This window comes from Limulus polyphemus, unplaced genomic scaffold (assembly GCF_000517525.1).
Source record: "Limulus polyphemus unplaced genomic scaffold, Limulus_polyphemus-2.1.2 Scaffold4806, whole genome shotgun sequence".
In the NCBI taxonomy this organism is placed as follows: Eukaryota; Metazoa; Arthropoda; class Merostomata; order Xiphosura; family Limulidae; genus Limulus; species Limulus polyphemus.
Genome location: NW_013670416.1, coordinates 5,925 through 32,886, shown reverse-complemented (window position 1 = coordinate 32,886; position 26,962 = coordinate 5,925). Strand labels below are relative to the sequence as shown.

Below are 26,962 nucleotides of genomic sequence, written 5' to 3'. Positions count from 1 at the left end.
ACTCTCATTATGGACATTAAACTTTATTGTTACTATGGACACATCACAGTCATTGCACTCTACTCTCATTATGGACATTAAACTTTATTGTTACTATGGACACATCACAGTCATTGCACTCTACTCTCATTATGGACATTAAACTTTGTTGTTACTATGGACACATCACAGTCATTACACTCTACTCTCATTATGGACATTAAACTTTATTGTTACTATGGACACATCACAGTCATTACACTCTACTATCATTATGGACATAGAGTCATTAAGGTTTATTAATATGAACACATCACAGTTGTTAAGGTTAACTGTAACTATGTATACATCATGTTCATTAAACTCTACTGTAGTATGAAGATATAATGTCATTAAACTCTACTGTAGCTACAGAGACATCACAATTGTTGTTAACCTTTACTGTCACTATTAGCAAATCCAGTTTGTTAAACTATACTGTCACTATGGAGACATCACAGTTTTTAATATTTATTGTTGCATTGGAGATACCAGAGATGTTAAACTCTGTCACCATGGAGACATCACAGGGCTAAAAGGGCAAGCATGTTTGGTGGGACGGGGGTGCTAACCCGCAGATTGCGAGGCGAGCGTCCTACCCACCTGGCCATGCTGGGCTCTGGGGCTGTCTTAACTAAAGTTAGAAATTGGGAGTGAAGGTACCCTTGTTTTATTTGGGTTTTTTTACATGTTTCAAGTGTAAATAGATTAAATGACTAGATAAAGAATGATTTATCACTATAATTGTATTGTTGATATACTGTATGGATAAAAACCATCCTAAGTTGACGAGAACATCATAAATCTACTTCGGACATGTGATCATAGTGAATAAGGTTCTAAAAATGTCTTTAAAACTTTTATGGATCATTGAATGGCTCTACAAATCCACAGTTAAATTTAAATAGGTGACATTTTCAAGATTTGAAAATAACTTTTTTATATCTAACTGGAATATATGTGTGGTAAATAGGTTGAGGTAAATGTAAACCCATTACAGTTATATGTGGTAAATAGGTTGAGGTAAATGTAAACCCATTACAGTTATATGTGGTAAATAGGTTGAGGTAAATGTAAACCCATTACAGTTATATGTGGTAAATAGGTTGAGGTAAATGTAAACCCATTACAGTTATATGTGGTAAATAGGTTGAGGTAAATGTAAATCCATTACAGAGAATGATGAAACAAAAAATGTGCATTTTTGTAAAAAAAAAAGAACTGCATTGTATATAATAAAATAATAAGATAATATTTATAAAATTCACGAATTCATATAAATAATAAACCAAAGCATACAAACATTTAGCTTTTCTCTATAGCTCCCTGAATTTTTCCATTAGATTACAAAATGGCAATAATTTTAAGTGTTAATACAGTTACAACTTCTGCCTGTACTCTTAGCAGCAGTTGTGAGATATTACTAGTGTGTAAAAGTGGGTGCTTAATTCTTCTTAACTGCTTATGTTTGACTTTTTCAGATTCCACTGGAGCTGAAAAACATGAGACACCCTCAAAACGTAAGCTCAACCAGCCAGGTAGTAGCTTATCATCAATCAGTTCCATTGACGAGTCCTCTAATAATAAAATTTTGTGTACAACATTACTGTCAAAGTACGAAGGTGGTCCAAGCTACTCGTGTAAGGTTAAAGAACAAGATTCAGACCATTTGCCACTTCTAAGTGCAAAGGAGACCAACAGCAAAGATGTATGTTTCAATTCTAGAGAGAGTAAGCATAAGCCAGAAGATGAATCTGCAAAAAAAGCTGCTGTAGAAAACAGAGATACATCTGTTAGTACTGTGAATCATAAGGAGCCACTGACTGTGAATCATAAGCACAATCCAAATCCTGTATGTAGAGATGTCTTACGAAACAGTGAACGTACAAACACTAACCATACTAAAATGTGGAATCAAGGTGAAAGTGGAAGTACAGAAGGAAACCTGCCTCAGGAAATGGTCAACGTCCAGGACGACGTTGCATCAGTGGTCTCTAAACGATATGGAACACAGGATAGTAATATCAGTTTTTGTAACGTTTCAGAAGAGGATAGGTGCTCTGGTTCAAATAGTAAGTCAATGAAAACATCCAATAAAGACAGAAGAGACTCTGCATATAGTAATTTCCTTCTACATCAGACTGAAAGCTATTTAATGAACACCGAGTCATCCATTCCTGTTACTAGTGTAATGCTCAATACTCTTTCATACAATCAGTGTGTAAGAAGTACTGAAAAGGAAATTGATGATAAAAAGAAAGAATATGAACTAAAAACCAAAACTCTAGAACAGAAGACTGCCTATGATGTAACTCTGCCCCACAGTTCAAACCAAGAAATCCCTACAAACGTTATTAGCTCAGAAGGAATGTCAACCTCTTTATACAGCTCAACAGAATTAAAAGTTATAAATCTGACAGGTGCACTGCCTAGCAACACAATGGCACAAGTAACTATTTCACAGGGATCAACAGAAAGCAGTGTTTCGTTGCCATTTATGGTATATTGCCCAACCATAAAAGCTGCCAATGTCAAAAGCGGTTCACATATCATAACGGATAATAACCTGATGCCAAATTCAGTAAGTGGCTCAACAGTGAACGTTTGTAACATGGAGTCTGGTCTCCAAAGTTTGACATCCTCGGGCTGTAATTATTTCACTGAATCTTCATCATCTAAAGGTGAAATGGGAAAATCTAAAAATTTAAGTATGTATTTTCAATTAGGAGAAGAAAATACAGATATAGCAACTGAAAATCAAAAAACAAATATTATAACCAACAGCATTTATGATCCATTGGTTAGTTTTGAAAAAGAAAGTACGAGTCCGTTAAATCAAAGACTGAGGTTGAAAATACCAGAGACAAAAGCGGAAGAGTTCAGTACCCTGTTAGATGGATCTGTCACAATTTCTAATCATGGAGCCTCTCTGTCTGCAAAATCTGTTAAGTCTCCTGTTGTTACAAGCCCTCAAATTCTAGAAGAAAGAATTAGCAAGCTTATCTCTGAAAATGCTGCTATTGTTGAAACCTTAGATCCCCTGTGGTCATGGCGATATACTCGTCAATCCAGCATCTCTTCTAGCCAGAACGTTGAATCAGAACTAAAGAAATGTAAAAGTGGTGTACGAATGAGACGTTACAGTGAAGACTCAAGCCTTGCAAAAAAAGTTAATTCTAATGTTACTCAGTATTTAGGGTCTAAATTTCAGTTTGCTCTGATGGGAAAAGGTATATCAGAAAGTTGTGAAGACATTAATAAAATATTTGTTTCATCACAGGAAGTCCTTCCTTTGCATGACAGTGACGAAAAATTGTCTGTTTTAGAAAAAGTTGACATCCATGAAGAGGCTTCTCAACAGCATTCAAAAAGCCCACAGAGAAGTATCATCAAAGATCTGCTACTTAAGGATAGGAATAAGGAAAAAACAGTTATGTTGGATTTAGACAAACCATTGGTGATAGAAACAACCAAAAAATCACCTCAAATCTCATTTTTGTGCAGACTGTGTAATATAGTGTTCCATTCTAGAGAAAACTTCATTGCTCACCAACAGCATTACTGCAAAAGAAGCCAAGAGTACACGTGTGCAGATGAAGAAAACTTACATTTTTTAAAAGGGAACATCTCATCAAGTGGTTCCTTGATAACATCATCTCCTTTGATTGCTTCTGTACCCCAGTTATCTAAGTCAAACTCTTCAGCATATTCTTTGGTTCAGCAGGGAAAAATGTTACCTCCAGATAGTGGAATTCTTTTGCAAACATATTATCATGGAATTTCTAATTCTTCTCATCCAATTAAAAAATCTTTAGCTCACGTTGGCTCTGAAACTCCTCCTTTTAAAAAGAGAAAAGTAACTGATCCAGTAGTGCCTCTAGTTGAAGATATTATGTCTTCCAGTGAATTACCCAATCTTCCCAAAAATAATCAATATTCAAAGCCAGTATTTACAACTAGTTCTGCTAAAATATTCAACAAAATGGTGGCAAAAGGTTCTAAACAAGATCCACAAGAGTTTGAGAAAAGCCAGCATTTCCATCCTACACATGTGAACTCAGCATTTTCTACCACTCAAGAATCATCTAAGGTTAAAATAACGGAATCTAGAATAAAATATGAACCACTTCCACTTGATAATCCTTTAAACACATCAGTTGTTGTTACCCTATCGAAGCCAGTTTTGAATTCCGGAGGGACTGTCCTTGCTGTTCAAAGCATTCTTAAAGAGAAAATAAACTCTGAAGTTTGTTTTCAAGCTGAACCCTTGTCAACTTCTGTAATTTTTGAACCTGGTATGTCGAGTGCTGTTAACAGTTCAAAGAAAAGTAGCCACGAAGAACTTTTCGGAAAAACATTTCCTGGTACTTCACCTATTAACCTGGACAAAGCTGAAAATGTAGAACTTGTTCAAAGGTTGTTGGGCAATAAGCTGCTTAATGCTGAGTTTTCTTACAGGACAAGAGTCTCATTGCCATCCATTCAAAGCACTGTTCATCAGCCCTCGGTTGCAGAAGGCTTAGTTTCAGATCAGAGAGAAACAACTGTTTGTTCTCTCATACCAAACTATAATGTATTGCACAGAAAATCTGATACCATTATACCTGGGGATTTTTCAGAAGAAGCACACAGTACATGTTCTGATCAATACCAATATAAGAGTTTAGTTAAAACTCAGTCAGTTCCTGAAAATACACTTCATTCACCATGTTCACCATTCTTTCCTTCCTCTGTGGTACATTTGGCATTAGCCAGGAGCTGCCAAAACGACAGTACACAATCACCTCATCAGCAGCCATTAAATTCCACTGTGAACGTAAATCTTAACTCCACATCTTCTCTTAATATACCTACATCAGACAAACCTCTTCCACTGCCTACTTCTACACAAAGAATAGCAAATGATAGTGGACAGATGAAAAAGACAAAACCCACTAGACCTTCGTCTTTGCCCTTGAAGAAGAAGGTTATCACCATGATAGGGTCCACTCTGATCAGTCCTGAAACACCTCGCTCAAAAAAACACTGTGTTCAGCAATACATTAATGGACATGCTTACACATACTTAGGGTTAAAGTGCTCAACCAGGTCAACTTACTGCAGTATCTACAGACCACAACCTATGTATGTTCCTCAAGACACTGACCCCAAATTGTCCATGTATTCAAACTGGCAAGTTGTCCCTGCAAAAAATATTATGCTTGGACTCTCTCCAAGCCAGATGATAGGACTTTATGATTCCAGGCAGAAGCTACATTGTTGTTCAGGAATCCTAGCAGTAGCTGAAGAATCATCACAACTACTTATTACTCACTCTAGCTATTGGGTCTATCGGTGTCAAGAACAGGAGAAGGCATCCAAACCTAAGAATCTTTCCAGCAATCCAAGTGAAAATAAACCTTTAATGAATCGGATTGAAGACGAACAGTGTATGTCTAATTGTGTTGAAATGGTCAGGCCTGAAGAAAGTAAGGTACACAAATTGTCTGATTCCTTGGAGCCAGTTGTGTGTTCAAACATTGATGGAAATGATATGCATCACTCACCATTCTCCACTTCTTCAGCACAGGAATTTAGTTCTGTAAAAATCAAACATATTGTTACAGTTCCTCATCATAATGAACAGCTAATTTCTCCCAAGCCTGTGGAGTTGGGCATTCCTGATAAAAGTAAACAGTTCATCAGAAATTTGGATCAGGATCACACTTTGTCTAAACCTTTGGTTTCTGCTACTAGTGGCAGCCAGCTCCTTCACTCTCACTTTCAGGATCAGCAGTTACAGTTAACTAAATCCAGGTTATCAATGGTAAGTCCTGAAAAAAGTAAACGCTTCATAAACATTTTGGATCAGGATAGTAGTTTGTTTAAACCTCTGGAACCCATGGTTTGTTCAGGCAGGAAGAATCAACTCCTTTACTCCCAACTTCAAGATCAACATTTACCTAAATCTCGGCAGTTTGTGATGAGTCCTGGAGGAAGTAAACAGTCATTACTCATTCAGAATCAAGCACAGCAATGGTGTACAGCCAACTCTCCAGAACTCCTGATCCATCAAGAAGAACAGCTGCAACACAGACTTGCATGTAAGTCTCTGGATTCTCTGGTAAGTCCATCTCTAAAGTCACAATGCAACAGTGAAAAGTTAGACTTTACAAGGTCTCAGCAACACTTAGTTACTTCTGCAGAAGGTCAGAAGTTCATTATGCCACCGAATCAGGAACTACAGTGGGACATATTTCAAAGTGTTGAACACTTAAACAGTCCTGGAAGAGGGAATCCCAGCCTGTCCTCCCATGACCAAAAACAACAGCAGAATTCCTCCATACATACAGCATCAGTGACCAGTCCTGAAAGAAGCGAACAGTTAGAATCCAAGTACTCCTGTGTTGTATATAAACAGAAATCAGATTGCCAGGTCAGTTAGATGATTTTTTTTTCTTCTGTGCAAATTTAGCACAAGTTTATAAAATGGTTATTGCAAAACACAATGTACATAATTTTAAAATTTTAACATTCAGTGTTGTGTTTCTAGCTATACATCTTAAACTGTCCTTGCAGGTAACTTGTAGATTTCATGAGTTTTTCATCTAAATTAATTTTTTTGATGAATGGTGTATAATGCGTTACATTATTAAATAGCATAATTAATGCTAAGAACCTACGAGGGAAAGCAAGGAAAAAATAGTTAATAATAGGTCACTCAAATGAAATTATTTTGTGGCTTGCTTTGGAAGTTTTGTCAATAATATTTTGTTTAACTGCAAAAAATCAAAGAAAATATATCTAAAAAAAGACCATTAAGTTGACAAATCATGCATGCATTGTAGTATCTTAGAAGCTGAGGCCCTTCAGTTTACCTTTGTACCACTGTATTATCAATTCTGGTTATCTGGACAATGAGTTTTTGTGTCTGTGCTATTGCATGCTAATATGACCAATCTGTGAGAAATAGTAAGAAATAACTGTAAGATACATGGTCTCAAAGTATAGCAACCATTGTATATGAAACTGAATTAGCTGCTTATTAAGACATTGGGTGTGAAGAGAATGCTGCTGCTTTATGAAAGGTTTAGACTATTTGGTAAGTTGGGTGAATAAATGGCAGATGGCTTGTAATTATGATAAATGTAAGGTAACGCATGTTGGTTGTCATAATTTGAATTATGAGAATAATTTTTGGGGAATAACCTTAACAGTGTTACTGAGGAAAAATATATTGGTGGGGCAAATAGTATTTTAGGTTTTATCTTCAAAAATAATGAATACAAGTCTAAAGAGGTTATAATGTCATTGTATAGATCATTGGTTAGGCCACATTTGGAGTACTGTGTTCAGTCTTGGGCTCCTTACCTTAGGAAGGACATTGAGTTGTTGGAAGGACATTGAATTGTTGGAAAGCATTCAGAGGAGGGCTGCTCATATGAGGAGAAGTAAATATCTCTGAAATTGTTTTCCCTTGAAAAAAAAACAAGAGTTAGAGGAAACCTGGATGAAGTGTTAAAGGTTGTTAAGGGAATTTATAGTGTTGGTATGTCATCTTTTTTGTAATTGATGGTGAGAATAGTAGGACTGGATGTCACAAACATAAATTTTGGCATGGTAGGAGTCATCTTCTGCTAAGACAATTTTATTTTTCTAACAGGGTGGTTGGCCTTTGGAATGGATTGCTTTTGGATGTGGTGGATGCAGTAAATTTAAGGGAGTTTAAAGAAAGACCTGATAAATAATTGAATATTAAGAGTTGGCTTTGAGGTGTTTTTTTTTAGTTCAGTTTATTTTAGTGTATTGGATGGCCTAGATAGACCAAGAGGTTCCTTTGTTCTTAAATTTCATCTTATATTGATATTATCAGGCAGGTGGTAGCACTGTCTATGTAGGGATGCCTTGGATTGTTCATCGAAGTGGTATTTTAAATATCTCCTCAATAGGTCATCAGAACTTTACAATACTGTACAGTGTTTCTTTTATTACAATAGTTATCTAATGACTGAGTTACAAGGTCTGGGAATATCTGTAAATATCACAGCAACAAGTTTGAATTTCTTGTTCATCTTTCTTCTACTTGTTTTATATTACATGATAACTAAAAAATGGTGTCAACCAATTTCACTGAGGTGGCACAGTTTCAAATAGAGTATCCACTGTCATAAGTATTATTAACTAGTAGTAATTAAAATAAAATCATAATTCTAATGTATATGATGTTATCATTACCCCTTGAAGTTAGCTTTCTTAGGTACAAGGTAGAAACAGGAATTATCAGCCAATGATAAACAATAAATATTACAGTTGGAACCTCATTGTATTTAGAACTCAGTTATAAGTACAACCTTTACGTGTCTATTGAAACTCTGCATTAAAAAAAAGTAAGTTGAGTAGTTTGTTCTTTACTTTCAACGACAATGAAATGATAATGATAATGGATCTGGTAACAAAGCACTAGTGGTGTGGATATTCTTAATTAGAGATTACTAGTGGAGAAAAAAGTTAAGTTAAATGTTTTTCTAAACACTCTAGTTTCTGCCTGATTATAAGTGGACTAGTAACATATTATTATAAAACTTCTGTAATTAAAGTCATTAAGCTGATTTCCATAAACATCCTTGGACGTACTGTTATTCAGTTCCATCAGACCATAACCGTAGTTACACAGCATTATTCATAATCCTTACACAAGGCTTAACAGTAATATTATTATAAAAATTGTCTTAAAGAGTCTTTAAAAGTATGATTGCAAATTGAATACTAAAAATCATTTCATTTAGGTTTTATCTATATAAAATATACATATAATTTTTTTCAGTAACATTGAAGTGGATGTATTTATCTTTCAACACCCTGTCACCAACAACGTTCTATTCATATATATTACAATAAACACATGAAAACCTTACTGCAATTAATGAAACTGAGAAGAGTCATCCTACACATTTTTTTTTATTATTTCAAGAAAGGGTGATAGTTTCTTGTACATGTAAGTTCTTGAAACTTTGGCATGTATGCTATTTAAAAACATATAGCACCAAAACCAATAGAGAACAAATACTGGTAAGTTTGTGATAAAACATCACAAAATCACTAATATTCTTTACACTTGATACTTAACATGATAGCACTGCATGCATGTTTAGTTTGAAGTGCATTTAACAATAGTGCTAAATACATTTCACCTGACTGAAGTGGATATATATTTTTAGAGCCCTTCGCAGGAAATACTAATAGAAATTTGCATGTGCCATAATGGATGTTTTCTAATGGTCTAATTTTGTTTATTTTGGCCTTACAGGTTAGTAAATAAATCCTTAACCCTATGACTGCAGATAGATTTGCTAGTTTCTACTAGTTTATAGCCATTCTAAAAGTATACTTTTGCTGTTTTGACTGCACATCTTTAGTTTTTTAACAACAGTTGTAATCTAATTTTAGAACACACACACTTACCCAGGGGGGTGTGGAGGGTTGAGGGGGTTCTGCCAAAACCTCTATTTAGAACACACACACTTACCCAGGGGAGGTGGAGGGTTGAGGGGGTTCTGCCAAACCCTCTATTTTTGTGATGTAAAAAAAAATATGCTTATATAATTATAGCACAGCTGCTTATGGTATTTCACATTTTCCACATTCTTCATGTGAAGTATTAGCATTTTTTTGGCTTGAAATAGTTGCATGCCCCCCAGACCCCTGTAGCATTAGTATGCTTTGCATACTGATGTGTTGGCTTTTGATCTCACAAATTAGAACCCTCCTTTGAAACATTCTGTGTATAGGCCTAAATCGATTTTTCAAATAAAAAGATATAATTTGTTTGCAATAACTTAATACTTTAATGTTTACTAGAATTCATCTTGATTGTGTGTTAGTTATAATAAATTAAAGATAATGCATGTGGGATATCATGAGTATAATTTTGATGGGAATAACCTTAATAGTGTTATAAGAGAAAAAGATCTTGGTGTTCTGGTTGATCAGTCTTTTAAGCCATCCAAGCTGTTGCTGGTGGCGGAGCAAATAGGAATTTAGATTGTGTCTACAAAAATATTGAATGTAAATTTAAAGAGGTTATAATATCATTGTGTAGACGATGTTTGGAGCAGTGTGCTTACTTTAGACAGGACATTGAATTATTGGAAAGGGTTCAGAGGAGAGCTGCTATGATGAGGATGGTAAGGTTGTCATATGAGGATAGGTTTAAATCTCTGAACTTGTTTTCTCTTTAAAAAAGAAAAATTAAAGAGAATCTGATTGTGGTGTTTGAGAACTGATAATGTTGGTGTATCATCTTTTTTCATATTTAACAGTGAGAATAGTAAGACTAGGGAACAGAAGTATAGAATTAGGCAGGGTAGGAGTCATCTTTCGTTAAGACAGCTTTATTTTTCTAATAAGATGGTTGGCCTTTGAAACAAGTTATCTTTGGATGTTGTGGTTGTAATTAATTTATGAGAGTTCAAGGAAAAGCTTGATAAATATATATGAATGATAATAGCTGGATTTGAGGATTTTGGTGTGTAATTTAGTGGATAGTATGGCCTAGGTGGACCAAAAGATCTCTTTAACGTTATGTTGATTGTCTCACAGGCATTTTTCCTAAAAAATTATCATTTGAATTAAATGTTTCTTTGGTAATGATGTAAAATCCAAAAATGAGAAGTTTTGAATTTCTAGCTACAGCATGGTAGTGTGTTGTTTCTTAAGGTTTCCAAAATTTCACATGCATCACTTTATCATTATTTATTGAACCCATTATTGAAGTGTTGACAGTCTTAACTGAATTTAATTTATGTAAAATACCTCTTCATATATGTTTGTTTTACATTGATAACTTATCAGAAATACAATTTAATCAAGTATATTTGTTTAGAGAGTGCACCAAGTAAAGAAAATCCACCTGTTTTTTTTTCATTAGTTTTTACCAAAACCATGTGATTATTTAATTTGATGTACAAATAACCCATACAGTTACATGTATATGTACTAGATTTTAATTGCAGTGTTTTGGGTTTGAAATAGGTGAATGGTTAGCTTACTGTAGATATATATATATACAATCATAGTAAATTATAGTTGTTCACTCAAATGGTTGAGTGTGTGGTTGTATGTAAATAGATAAATAGTAGGATAGATAGACTGACTAAGTTAACAGGTTTTAATTTAAAAAAGAAATGTGACCACAATTTCTACATTCCTATCAAAAGGGTGCAGGTGTTATCTACTGTTACAGCCCATAGCTGTGTCATCGAGAATTTGACACTGTGATAAAAAATGAAGGAAGACAGTAATTTTTATACTACATACTGTAAAGTGGGTTCTTGTTAATTATTTCTTTAACCCATAACTACTATTGTGATTTTTGGTGGGGGTCACAAAGACCCTAAGAGTTTTTTTTATTTTTGTATAAAAACTGTCAAATGTTTAAAAAACTATATTGCATTTAAAACTTTTCACTAAGTTAAAAGAAATACATAAAATTCTCAATATTATTAAAAATTATTACAATTAATTATTAATAAATGAAATTGCTTCACCCTAATAATTAAAGTTTAATAATATTTAATTAGGAGGTAAGAAACAGTGTCTTTAAAATTATATCACAGATTTCTTTTCCCCCAAAGGTGAAATTGAAGATATGAGCACTTATATAATTTAAGTTACCATAAGGTGAGTTAAAACCCATAAAAATTTAAGAACTCTGAAAATAAATGATCAGGTATGTATATATTCCACAATAGTGTATTTTTTATGACATCATGCACACCAGCGAATGCCTAGTTTGTGCACGATGTGTAAAATGGTGTATTTAAGCAGTCACTCTATTCCATTGTAATTTAAGTATAAAAGATTAAGAATCTGTTGATTTTCTGGTGTATAAAGTAGTCGTGAACTTAACCCATTCCAAAAACAGTTGGTGAAATCCTGCACTGACTGTCTACATTGTATAGCATATATGGTAAGGTACAGTTGAAATAGCATGGAAATTTAATATCGGTTGCGTATTAGGCAATGAAGTGGTATCATATAGCATTACTTCACTGGCAGCATAATATTCTGTACAAGTAAAGTATGTGAGAAATATCTTGACCAGCTTGCACAACTTATCAAGAGTTCACCAATCACATCAGGTTACAAGTATCACGTGTAAACTGTACATTTATGAATAACATAGATTGATAACGTGAAAATTATGATTAATGTATGTATTCAGATTTTTCTTTTATTGTATGGTCACCCATTTTTATATGTTAATCATAACTAAATTTAAATGTAACTGCTTTATAATAAGGCAAATAATATTTATTGTGTGTAAATATATGTAATGTATTAGCTATTGTGTGTAAATATATGTAATGTATTAGCTATTGTGTGTAAATATATGTAATGTATTAGCTATTGTGTGTAAATATATGTAATGTATTAGCTATTGTGTGTAAATATATATACATGTTTCACTCTCACTTGTGTTTACTACATATAAAGTCTATTCTAAATCCAGGTAGAAAGTATGTTTTTAATATCTTGCAAGTTTCACATTTTGTTCCAGAATTAATACACTAAATAAAGCATGCAGTCAAGGACAAATTTTACTGAAATATCATTGATACAGTGTAATGTGTGTGTGTTCATATATATATTTTCAGTACACTTTATCTTTATGGTCTGGTTAATGTATGATAACATAACAAATTCTTTTTATCATCTGAGCTTCACCATAACATTTACCAATCTGAAAATGTTGTATTTTCATGGGCTCATCACTATGTCCAGTACGTGTATAAGGATGTTGTCATTGTTATTCATTGAGTACAAGTCAGGAAAAAGAGATATATTCTGAATGTTTCCTGCCCCCTATAATATACAAAGTATTCATGCAGTAATCCTGGAAAAAACATTTTGCAGGCTATATATATATATATATGAATGTGTATATTAATATAATTTTAAATTTTACACTTGGTGTATTTATAAAATATGTATAAGAATTGTGTTATGTGCATCTTTTACATGTACAATATATGAATGAATAGATGGCTAAAATAATATTTTTTTGTACAGTTATGATAATAAGGCCTGGAGTAATACAGAAATGAATTTTGCACAAAAGGTATACTGAACTGAATCTGTACTTCCACATTTGATAGGGTACAGGGTTATGTGCATCTTTGTGTAAGTTGGTCTGCTTGTTGTTTTCCCTACCTGTATATCCCTGTCTTGGACGCGTGCCATATTTCCAGAACCAGAGTGGCCTTGTCAGAGCTTAGCTATGTATGTGGTAGCAGTTTTCTGTTTGTATGGTCATATGTCCTTGTGTTGGGCCCTGCCTACTCACCCCGTTGGATGTTCCAACAAGGGTTAGCCCTATTGTTCAATTACTCCTCCATATATGGTAAGAGTATTGAAGGGTTGGCCCATTCATACACTCATACAATTCCTGTCTACCTGGCCTGCTACTCTATAACACTCTAAATGCTTAAGTCAGTGGAATTTAGGAAAGAGTGTTTATAATATAAGTGGATACACATATTTAAATTTTCATGAGGAAATTTTATAACTAAAGAACAAATTGCAAATGACTTTTTTCGATGTGGTTTAGGTACAGCATTATATCTGGTTTTACATCAATTGAACTGTATAGTGTTGAAATACCACATCATATTTGTAACTTAATAGTTTGACATTTGTTGTTTTATTGAAATTATGTCATGATTCATAACCATATTTTCTTCCTGTAATTTACAACTAAGTGATTAATGCTTTTAATGGCATTCTTTCACTCTAGTAAATGACTCATATTTTTTAGAAGAAAATCAGTCTGTGTATTATGTTTGAAGTGTGTCAATTCCTACACAGAACAAAGACACTGCTATTCAGTTTCTCACACAATTAAGACTGTTGTAGAGTGACTTTACAACAAGGAAAAGAAAACTGAGTATGCCTTGTAATTCAATTGAATTAATTTATTGAACATACTCCTTCCTGCTTCACTGGGTTTCTTCCCATAATAATTGTTCCCAATAAAAGAACTTTACTGTAGAACAATTGGGTCAGATATCTTTATTGCAATACCAGATCTCAAGTCCTTTCATTGATTGTATTTTTATTTTTCTTTCTTTGAAAGTAAAACATATAAGTACAAGAAAATGTAAAAAAATGAAAATATAACTAGACTTATCAGCTATCCTTACATCTCTTTTACCCCCAAGAATAAGCTTGTATATTTACATGTATCAGCTTTAATGAAATACAGAAAAATGCCTTTAAACAGTCTGTCATACTTTCATTATAACAGTCGACTTTAAATTCCATAATGTTTCAAAACTAACAATAGACTATAAATATTGTAATATAACCATACTTGACAGTAAAGCCTTACTATCATATCCCCATAATGATAACCAAGTTTAACAAGTGGGGGAGTTATAATGTGATGGTAAATCCCACAATTCGTTGGTGGTGGGTGGTGATGACTAGCTGCTTTCCCTCTAGTCTTACATTGCTAAATTAGGGGAAGGTCCGGCCGTAAAAACCCTGCCAACACCCAACTCCCAATCTTTGAATCGTGGGATCAAATCCCGTCACCGAACATGTTCGCTATTTCAGCCGTAGGGGAAGGATTATGATATGACGGTCAATCCAGCTATTCACCGGTGAAAGGGTAATTCATGAACTGGCAATAGAGAGCGTTGCCTATTTACCTTCGCTATCTGTTTGTAAAGTTGGCGGTGAGTATAGTTGATTAGTTGCCTTCTCTCTAGTTTATCGCTTCAAAATTAAGAATGGCTAGCGCAGATAGCCATCTAGCAGCTCTGCGCGAAGTTAATCAAACTAAGAACCCTCGTCAAAGTTTTCAAAGCTAGCGCTTACTGAGGGTAGATTTTATTTTTAGTTATGAGCGAAAAAATAAAATGCACCTCTTGTTATAACGAGCTGGTCTTAAATCAGCTGAATTAAAGTTGATTTTATTTCTCTTCTTTTCTCAGTCTTCGTCCAGTGAAGCTGTAAAACCAGTCTTAACACTAACATGGTGTAATCATGCACCTTTATGTGCTTGTGTCACTCTGCGCCCAGATACAGAGTAAGAATCTTAACATGTGCAAGGACCACCAATAACTAATTATAAAGTTAAATAAATATTCAGTTCATTAAAAATGATAATTTCTATATGTATATTTTATGTGTTGAAATTGACAAAACAAGTAGAAAATTGTGGAATTTTAAAGAAAATATATGTTTAATCTATATAAATAATACGCTTGCGTTTGTCTGTCCAGAACTTTTCTCGCAAATTTCTCGATCAAATGCTACAAATCTGATATCGTTAGAAAGGCTTTTTTTCCGAGGAGTCCGGATTGCATATTGGCTTTTCAATTCATAATCACATTATCTGCTTTTATTGGATTAAATAAAACAATGCAACGAGTATGGTACACAATGTCATAATGTCGCTGTTATCACATGACGACTGGCTTCGATTTCAACTTTAGTTTCTGTTTGCATAATATTTAATACAAACAACATTTAACCCGCGTGTAATTCTCTGAAAAAAAAACAACAAAAAAAAACATTACACTGAAGACAATTTTGATGGGCTTTCACGACTAAGTTTGGTCTAAAATACGCATGCGCAGTTCGTTCGGAACCACATGCTTATCACTTTGTGAACTCGCATTCAGACGTTTCTGCATATTCAGCTAAATTTGCCTTCATTACAACTTTACATTTACTTTACTTTGCGACAGTGTATCTCTGATTCGTTTCATAGACTGCTATAAACACCTTTTAGCTATTTTTTTGTTACTACGGGTTCTATTCTTCGTTTTTGTGAGTTTCTTTGTTTCAACCTGTAAAACCGTGGCATACACTGAACGCTCATAATTGTTTCATACCCTGTACACAATTATAAATACCATTACTTTATTGTTTACCTTGCGTGTGGTTTGTTTACCTTACATGTGTTTTTTTTTTTAGATAAAGTTACGTCTACGTGAGTTTCTTTGCTGACTGCGTAAAGTTTTTTTAAAATAGAGCAGGATTTATCGACCTAACACATAATGCTTAAAAGAAAGCGAAGTTTAAACGGCGTGCATGAAAATAACAGAATAAGGAAAATTCAAGCGAAGGGCATGAAAACTACTCAGAATGTTTTGCTGGTCGCGGCTAGTTGCTTATAAATCAGGTACAGATTTGTGTATTTATTTACATTATTCAATTTCTTTAGAACGTGTTTACTGTTGCTGCTATCAGTTTTTCTATAAAACTTTTCTTTATTCAACAACTAATAACAAAGATGAAACGTTTCTTATTGCTCAAACTTTTAAGTTAATCGAGTCACAGAACCTTTATTTCATAAAAATTGTCTTAATTTCTTATTTTTATGTTTAAAGGTACACGATGTTCACTGCAGGGATTTAACCCTAAACTTTAAGATTATAAGCTCTCAAGCTTATCTCTGAGTTATCAGGGACATTCATTAAAATAAAATAAAAATAATAATAAAAAGCCAGATAGTGTAGTTTATAAGTTAGTTCTTCAATTATCGACATCTTTAATTTTAGTGCTAATGACATTCTAACGAAGAATAATGTTTAATGTCTCATTGGTGCTCATAAGATAAATACTGAAACCATAAACTCACACTATAAATCCATTGGTCTTAAATAAAGTCCTGCTACATAAAGAATTAATAATGATGTAAAACATATGATTTTGACATTTTATTATTGTATTACGGCATTGTAGTAACGAGTGTTTCAGAATACTTGGAATTTAGAAACTCTGCAAAATAGCTCAAATATATACGCAGTCATAAAAAAGTGAAAAATAGTTTTATTACAATAATATTGTATAATTTGAAATAAGTGTTAGTATCTTTAATCACATATTTTTTTCCAGAGATTTAAAAGCGTTAAAAAGTTTTATTGAAATTTTAGAATATCAGCATATTTTTCTTTGTTATAAATCTTTTTTTTTTTACTCTATAGATGGCTGAATAAAATAATAATAGTATTAAAAGTTAAACTGGAGCTTTCGCTTTTAAATGCCATCATACGTGAGATGACATTTTTCCGGTATATGCCTGCGTCAGGTCGTCTAGAGGTTCCATTCAAGGTTTGTTCTAGCTTACAAAATGTCAACATATGCTACGCAACCATACAGGAAAACTAAGTGTCTTTTGATGCGCAGTAGGAAGTAGTTCGTATGATAAATAGAAATATTATAATCTCGTTCTTATAACATTATTCATTGGTTTTTGTTTAGTTTTGTTTTCAGTTTTAGATATTAGCTCTTTTCTTTCGATGTTGCCTAACCAATACACTTAATTTCATGTAAATTTGGTAAGATTTAATAAGAATTAGGTACTGACACCACGTGTTAGCGAATTCTTGTAAACATGGCGTCGGGGATACCCTCCTAAGTGGGTTCGCCATTTGGCGGGGTATCTTCTGACGTCATTGCTCAAGGTTGTAGACTAGTACAAGTTATACCGGTACATTGTGAACAATTCGCGACTGTTATGCTAGCCTAAGAATGACCACGTAAGCTCGTGGAACCATAAGACAAGCTGCTCCAGTGAATGACAGGACTTGAAAGTGACCTTTGTATAAGTAGTTTGGATTAGAAAATACGTTTAAAGATGCTCCTACAGCTTGTAAAGGTGCGTCATCAGCGGTGTATGGGGATTCCCTGTCTGTGAGCCTGGGGTTAGGGAAGACGTCGTCTCCCCGTGGTTTGCGATGCCACGTCGAAAACAAAGTCAGGGAAGCGAGAGTAAGTTTCATTAAACTGTTTTATATGTCGAATCGTTGTTATATTTTAATACCCAACACAAAAGAAGCCATAAGCAACATTTCAAGACAACTGTTAGGCCTACAAAATACCATAATGTATAGAGTTTATGTCAGTGTTGACGTGAATTCATGATATGAATCAACTCGCCATGGAGGGGAGGGGTTGACCTGAACGTCACGTAACGTACAGTAGTCAGTAGTGTCTAAGCTGTGTCGAGTGTGCTAGAACGTAGAGTTGTTTACACTTGAGGTTAAACCTAAGCTTGACGAAATAACATACGCATTATATTACGATTACATTAATAGTCACAAGGTTTTATTTTCATTATAAATCAGTTTGAGATATCAAGTATTACAACGCAGTTTTTTTAGTGCCTGTTACATTTAAGTTTTAACTACATAATTATACGTATATCAGCTGTCGTAATAAAAAACACTTGTTTGTTCATATTGTTTAACCTAGAAATACACACACAAATAATTAACATAATAAACAGACAATAGGGCCATTTGGTCTTTCAAAGCTGTCCTTGTACACCCATCCTTAAGAGTAAACACTTAAACAGTCCCGTTGTTTTTCGGGAAATATGGATTCCCCTCTTAACGTTCAATTCTTGGAAAGTTCTGGCCACCACTACTGTCAATGGCAAGTCATCCAACATGTCACTCACCCTGTTAAGATAAATAAAGCTATCTGATTTGAAGTCTAGATCATCTTTTCCAAATTTTGAACTTGTATCCTCTCATTATACTACAATTCACTAAGGTCTTAGTTTGTTATTAAACCCAATTCATCATTTTTTCTTCTTTTTCTCTTGTTAACGTTATTACAGCTTTCTTGTTTAATATACTTATATAACAAATTATGACTTCTCTGTCAAAATATTCCAAACCAATTCACAATTAAGTTTTTCTAAGTTAGTTTAAATAAATAAAATGTCAGTGAAAATTGTATGATGTTTTAAGAAGTAAGTTCCAACATTCAAAAGGCCAACAGTATTTGTATTAATTTATGTATTTTTTTGTATTTAGTTACATATAAGTACTGTATAATGTGTTTAAGATTTTATCATTTTAATTGTTGTATATAATATAACATAATATTTTGGGACAATATGGGACCTATTGGTCCATCTCGGCTGTTCCATCCTAAAAACTAAATTAAAACGATTTTAAAAAATAACAATAATAAAAAAAATTTAAACCCAGCCCTTTTCATTCATGTAATTATCAAGCTTTTTCTTAAACTCACTTAAATTTACTGCCTCTACAACATCTACAGGCAACCCATTCCAAAGGCCAACCACCTTGTTAGAAAAATAAAACTGTCTTAGCTGAAGATGACTCCTACCATCCCAAAATTTATATTTGTGTCCCCTAGTCCTACTATTCTCAGTATTAATTACCATTATTTTTGTGTTTAAGCATATGTTTTGTAAGAATCAGGTATATACAATTACTTAAATATCAGGCACCTAAGATTGCTTAAAAATTCACAATAATTTGAAATATCATTGTAAAAATCATTCATATTGTTAGGTAAAAACATAGCTTCAAAAATCAATTAGGGACAAAAAAACTTGAAATCCTATAAACCCGAGTACTTCTGAAAGGTGGACCTTTCTTTATCAGGGACAAATTAAGAAAATGTATAAATAAATACTATTGATTGATTACAACTAAACAATGATTTGACATGTCATTGTAAAGATCAGGTGTACCCCTCTGGGACAGCAAGAAGTTTACAGATTTACAATGCTAAAATCTGGGGTTTGATTCCTCGAGGTGGAAACAGATAACTCACTGGGGCTATGCTAAAAAAAATCAACTAAAACATCAGATAATTATGAGTGAATATAATCAAATAATGATTTGGAAACTGGATGAGAAAGAGTGATTTTTCAAGACTTCAAATTCAGGCTTATGGAATAATATATAATTTTGTTTCTCTACTAGACCCATGTAATACCTATATTTTGAATTACAGGTATACTTTTATTTCTGCTAGTCGAGTATGTGGAAAATCTGCATTTATAAACCTTTTGATGTACTTGTGTAATGTAACATCCATCTTGCTAAACTTCTAGTAGCCCAGTGAATTCTGATTCGAACACTCAGCATGTTATCGTGGAAAAGATAAGGATATGATATAGAATGCCACTGATTTTAATGTAGCATTGATGTGGTTTTTTTACTTAGTTTAGGCTATATCCTCTGTTTCTTTCCTTGTTTACTTTGTAAATCAAGTCCTATTTACATATAATAAGTAAAAGTATGCCTTTTAATAATTGGTCTTGAAGTCATGGATGTGTAATTTGTTTTTGCTCTATTTGAAAATAGTGTTTCTTTGTTCCTGTTAATAGTTTGGAAAGTTTAGTTTATTAGCTCGTTAATACTTCTCGTGGCAGATATGAATATTAATACTGCTTCCACTTTTCATGATGAGCCATTATTGGATATAAAACTTTTGTGTATATTTTATGATGTACATGTATTAAGATTGGTAGCTATTCAACACCACCTACTGCCAACTGTTGAGCTACTCTTTACCAACAAATATGGGACTGATTATCACATTATAGCGCCCCCGTGGCTGTAAGAGCGAGCATGTTTGGTGAAGAAATTCAAAATGGAGATTGAAAGTTGAGTGCCTTAACTGCCAGCTATGTCTTTAAACAAAGTATCCTGATATAAAAGACAGAATTAATGTAAAATTATATATATATATATATATAATAATAATAATAATAATATGGGCTATTTTAGCAGCTAGTGCGGTTGTCTTAACTTCTTCTTCTGTAGCTTTTTCCCGTATCTATATGGGGGTCACTATTTTTTTAGAAGAGATTTCCGTTGCAAATCAATTTAGGTTTTCCCCAAAATGTACCCAGTTTCTCAAATCAACCATTACAGATTAAATCCTGATTACAACACTGCCACAGAACTACAATAAAATTCAAACTGGGTCATATGTTTTTTCTTTGCTATGTTGCTGTCAAAAGTAATAATAGCCTTAAAGATTTTTTATTTGCTATTTTTATCAACTCCGCTGATTATCCGTTTTTTTTTCTTTTTGTTCTTGTTGTTAAGTCAGGTATTGAAACCTTTGAATAGTTACACAATACTCTTCTGCTTGGCTCAGCCTGGTGGTAGGGCGCGGTTTTATCATGATCTGTAGCCCTAGAGAAGATGTTTTGTCATGATCAGTCGCCCTATAGAAGATGTTTTGTCATGATCTGTAGTCCTAGAGAAGATATTTTGTCATGATCTGTAGTCCTAGAGAGGATGTTTTGTCATGATCTGTAGCCCTAGAGAAGATGTTTTGTCATGATCTGTAGCCCTAGAGAAGATGTTTTGTCATGATCTGTAGTCCAAGAGAAGATGTTTTGTCATGATCAGTAGCCCTAGAGAAGATGTTTTGTCATGATCTGTAGTCCTGGGGAGGATGTTTTGTCATGATCTGTAGTCCTAGAGAGGATGTTTTGTCATGATCAGTAACCCTATAGAAGATGTTTTGTCATGATCAGTAGCCCTATAGAAGATGTTTTGTCATGATCTGTAGTCCTAGGGAGGATGTTTTGTCATGATCTGTAGTTCTAGAGAGGATGTTTTGTCATGATCAGTAGCCCTATAGAAGATGTTTTGTCATGATCTGTAGTCCTAGAGAGGATGTTTTGTCATGATCTGTAGCCCTAGAGAAGATATTTTGTCATGATCTGTAGTCCTAGAGAGGATGTTTTGTCATGATCTGTAGCCCTAGAGAAGATGTTTTATCGTATTCCCAAGACAGAATTTGATGAACGTTAATTAATTAGTTAAGTGCTATCGAGTTGACGTCAACTCCTGGTGACCAAATGGACTAGCTCTTTCCAAGACGACCTATCACCAATCACATACTAGTGGCTTCTCTGACCCCATCCACCCAACTTGTTCGAGGTCTTCCTCTTCTTCTTCTGCTTCCTTTAACTTCCCTTGTTTACCCACATCATATATTCAAACTTCTACAAACTTGCTTTAAAAAATCAATACTAATAACAAGTACATGACAAAATAATGAAAACATTGAACATCAGTGGGAAGTATACGATATTTGATTTTTAAGTTACTAGCTAGCTAATACACTCTCAGTGAAATTCCCAAGAACCTGTATATTTAATTTAATTTACATAGCAACTATTGTTATAATATACTTTTTTGTTTTACTTTTGGTCGAATACAATAGGAAATTAAACTTTTATTTTAGCGGTGACCTACCTTTATTTGTAACCTGTCGACTTTGTGGATGGTGATATTATAAATCTCTGAAAGTAAGGCATGAAACAAAGAATCTTTGTGATTACTCGGTGAGTATTAGGCTGGAGATCCTGGGGGATTGAGGGGTATTCCCCAGCATTGTTTCTAGCTTTTACAACCTATTTTCTGGATTAATTTAGTTTTTGTTAATATTTATAGAACTCTTGCGAAACATTGTAAAATGTAGAATAACGATCATATGACGATATACAAATCTTGGACAAGACTAGGATCGAAAAAGACCCCCTCCAAAAAAAAAGTCGACAAAATTGCTTTCTTCAGCCATTATTTGGTTGTATGCTGAGACGTGGTCAGCCACAAAATTGCTTTCTTTAGCCATCATTTGGTTGTATGCTGAGACGTGGTCAGCCACAAAGTCGACAAAATTGCTACCAAAACAACACGGTTTACAAGTCATTTGAATGGCAACAAAAGCGGCCCTTAAGATCGAAAGTGGCCTCAAATGACAGTTTCTGTGAGACATTTCTTGACAGTCCCAAAACTGAATTGGAGGCCCACGTGAGTTCTGTTTTATTTGTCCCCCTCCCAAGGCTTTTGTGAAATGACGTTTCTGTTCAATCCTATCCATTATTCTATTGTTAGGAAATGGTCGCAGAATAATTAAACATTCTCAAGCTTTAGACGTCTAGTAATCCAAATTAGTCGCAAAGGAATTTATTCTTTAAAGCCACGGATAAAAAAGATCAGGGGGTTGGGAATCAGCATTTATTTTTGTTTGTATGTTTAGCTGATGTTGAAACCCTAAATTAACAACATAGTAAGGTTAAACGTAAGTGTGAATTCCACAGGATCCTTGCACTGCATTGGAGAGTGATAATACTTATAAACTACTGGGAACATGGTTAAATTTATCTCTTTATGACGTCTGTTGAGCTCTTTCGGTGTTGGCGCTTTTCCTCTGATGTCATGACATTGCACGCGCTCTGCGCTATTGATAGAATTACTAATTGTAGCTTACTGCCTTCCATTCATCTGGCACGTGCGATAATTGCCAACAGACTGTATTCTGACACACAAAGACTGGCGAACGTATTGCTCGTGCACGGGCTTTGAGAATGTTCAGTGAGGAGATCCAAATAATTGATAAACTGAAACTAGAAATATATATATATATTAAATTAAACTTTGTACATTCGTTGAGTTTAGTTCTAACTTACTTTAACTTAGGGAGTAAAAGTAAAATGTAACAACTTACACGATCGTTCAAACAGTACTGTTTGAAACTAATTACAAAACTGCTAGTTTAAAACATTAGGGTCAGATGTAAGACGTAACTATGTTAACAAGACAGGTCAGATGTAAGACGTAACTATGTTAACAAGACAGGTCAGATGTAAGACGTAACTATGTTAACAAGACAGGTCAGATGTAAGACGTAACTATGTTAACAAGACAGGTCAGATGTAAGACGTAACTATGTTAACAAGACAGTCATGATCTGTAGCCCTAGAGAAGATGTTTTGTCATGATCTGTAGCCCTAGAGAAGATATTTTGTCATGATCTGTATCCTAGAGAAGATACTTATTGACGTGTCGTTGCACAGTAGCATTAACTTACATTACTTATTGACGTGTCGTTGCACAGTAACATTAACTTACATTACTTATTGACGTGTCGTTGCACAGTAACATTAACTTACATGTAAAAACATAATTTTCAGGTAATAAGAATTCCTAATTCTTATTCATTACCAAAGATTGGTGGCTTAACAGTCTTGGACGAATGAAAAAAGTACGTAATATTTGTATTTATGGCAAAGTTACAAAGACTATCTATCTTATATACTTTCCTAATTTTGAATTTCTGACCGGAGGAAAAGTAGCACCCTGCTGCCCAATATACACGATAAGGGATTGAGGTCACTCTTATAATGCATCCACAGCTTAAAGTGGGGACAACATGTTGTGGTATAGCATAGATTCAAACCCAGCTTAAGAGTCTCGAAGTCCACAGTTCTAACACATGGCCATTCAGCGCCCTACATAAAAAGTACTGACAAGTTGAGTTTACTGATATAGCTCATAAAACTTGCATTCACTAAGCCGTTTGTCTTTCTTTTTTTTAAGTTTAATTTGATCTAATAATATTCAAGAAAACTCCAATGGCCATTAGATTCAGTTCGAAAAAAGTTAGAAACCCTGTATTTCGCTACATAGACCACACTGCATTGTCTACAGAATGTCAAGAACATTATATTAAAAACGATTTCGAATAAGCAAATGAGTAATTCACGTGACAACCAAAGCCAATATAATGTCGTGGTGGAACTGCATGCATCACAAAAACATGTTTACTTTGCTTAGCTCTTCGAGAATTGACTAGATTGGCATGTAACAACCCTGTCTGACGCAAAATATTTATACACTCAGATTCTAAAGACGTGTTCAGATCGGAGATTTAGCATTGCCAAGATTGGTATATCCCTTGTACTTAATGTCCTTGGAAAACAATAGAAACTACGCTGCAGGGCTATTTTCAAAACACACGACCGTCAGATATAACATGACTGAACATGATAACGTTGACTGTAAAGATGTTATGAGGTTCAAGAGTCATTTTAATATAACGTAATCAACTTTGTAACTACACATACTACACTTGCGGGAGAATTGGACAAGGCTTAGAAAAATCAGGCTTACTGTCAAACAGGGAAAATGCTAATTAAGCATGGCGGTAAAAATATCACCTGGGCTATATTTGCCAAGAAAAGAATGATCAAATCTCCCTGTCCTAAAGTTAAAACAGTAAAATATTTTTCATTCTTAAAAAAAAAAAAAGCGAAAACGAAATATCTGTTTCTCTTCAGGTCTTATGAAATGGTGGTGTCGCTTTGCACCAAATAACACCAGCAAAGCTGTTGTATTCAGTGACAATAAAAAACTTGAGTCAAATGAGGTGTAATGATCTTCACCACCTCGAGCATCCTCTTAACTGAATCAACCATAGACACTTGTAGTTTCCTATTGGGTTTACGGCCGAAAATATCGCCAACAGCGAAGATACTGAGGAAATACTGCATTTTAATCTTTATAAGTAAGAACGTAAGGAAAGTATATTTAATTAGCTATACTGATTACCATGTTGATTGTTAGCTTAGCTCTAAGTAGGCAGTTTGCTCTGATTGGAAGTTAATATTAATTAGACTCGTACAAGATGAGCTGTAAGTTACAAACTGTGTTTTAATTATATATATATAAATAAGAGTATATCCTCTTAACAGTGACTTCAAAATGAAGAAAAAGCGTAACAATTTTTTTACTTATATAAAACTTTTTCCCATGTACTTTAACTTGTATGAAGTTGAAGTGATTCTAAGGGGTTTTGTTATATGACAGTTTGTATATACCGAATATCGAAGCAGCTGTAATACGAAATAATCATGCTGTTTGGCGTAAGTTTTGTTCTCTTTCTTCCTTTTTATTATCAAACATGACGACATGTGGTAACGATAAAGGTAGAGAATAAGTGGAAAAAGCCACATATGTCACTCTCTGAATCTAAGGTGTTTCCTAACAGATTATCGGTACTTTTTACCCTATTAATCTAGTAATTATTGCTATGTAGCTCTGTAAGTCTGGTAAGGCAGACTTGTGGCTCCATAAGTCATGATCTGTAGCCCTAGAGAAGATATTTGGTCATGATCTGTAATCCCAGAGAAGATGTTTTGTCATGATCTGTAGCCCTAGAGAAGATATTTTGTCATGATCTGTAATCCTAGAGAAGATGTTTTGTCATGATCTGTAGCCCTGGAGAAGATATTTTGTCATGATCTGTAGCCCTAGAGAAGATATTTTGTCATGATATGTAATCCTAGAGAACATGTTTTGTCATGATCTGTAGCTCTAGAGAAGATGTTTTGTCATGATCTGTAGCCCTAGAGAAGATGTTTTGTCATGATCTGTAGCCCTAGAGAAGATATTTTGTTATGATCTGTAGCCCTAGAGAAGATGTTTTATCATGATCTGTAGCCCTAGAGAAGATGTTTTGTCATGATCTGTAGCCCTAGAGAAGATATTTTGTCATGATCTGCAGCCCTAGAGAAGATATTTTGTCATGATCTGTAATCCTAGAGAAGATGTTTTGTCATGATCTGTAGCCCTAGAGAAGATATTTTGCCATGATCTGTAGCCCTAGAGAAGATGTTTTGTCATGATCTGTAGCTCTAGAGAAGATGTTTTGTCATGATCTGTAGCCGTAGAGAAGATATTGTATCATGATCTGTACCCTTAGAGAAGATGTTTTGTCATGATCTGTAGTCCTAGAGAAGATGTTTTATCATGATCTTTAGTCCTAGAGAAGATATTTTGTCATGATCTGTAGCCGAAGAGAAGATGTTTTATCATGATCTGTAGCACTAGAGAAGATATTTTGTCATGATCTGTAGCCCAAGAGAAAATATTTTGTCATGATCTGTAGCCCTAGAGAAGATATTTTGTCATGATCTGTAGCTCTAGAGAAGATGTTTTGTCATGATCTATAGTCCTAGAGAATATATTTTGTCATGATCTGTAATCTTAGAGAAGATATTTTGCCATGATCTGTAATCCTAGAGAAGATGTTTTGTCATGATCTGTAGCCCTAGAGAAGATATTTTGTCATGATCTGTAATCCTAGAGAAGATGTTTTGTCATGATCTGTAGCCCTAGAGAAGATGTTTTAATGTAAGTTAATGCTACTGTGCAACGACACGTCAATAAGTGAGCTATTTTCTGAAAGTTTGATAAATGTAAGTTAATACTACTGTGCAACGACACGTCAATAAGTGAACTATTTTCTGTAAGTTAATACTACTGTGCAACGACACGTCAATAAGTAATGTAAGTTAATACTACTGTGCAACGACACG

At 34.1% G+C, this 26,962-nt stretch overlaps 1 protein-coding gene across 1 annotated transcript in view; it reads left to right on the top strand.

The window, feature by feature from the left end:
* The window catches only part of LOC106471712, a gene marked incomplete at its 3' end in the record, with an annotated part of 36,907 nt that overhangs the window by 5,511 nt on the left and 4,434 nt on the right, over positions 1–26,962 (top strand). The window contains exon 2 of the mRNA XM_013932331.1: positions 1,500–6,433. Within this exon, the coding sequence (XP_013787785.1) occupies positions 1,500–6,433 (4,934 nt within the window). The remainder of the gene's footprint in view (positions 1–1,499; positions 6,434–26,962) is intronic.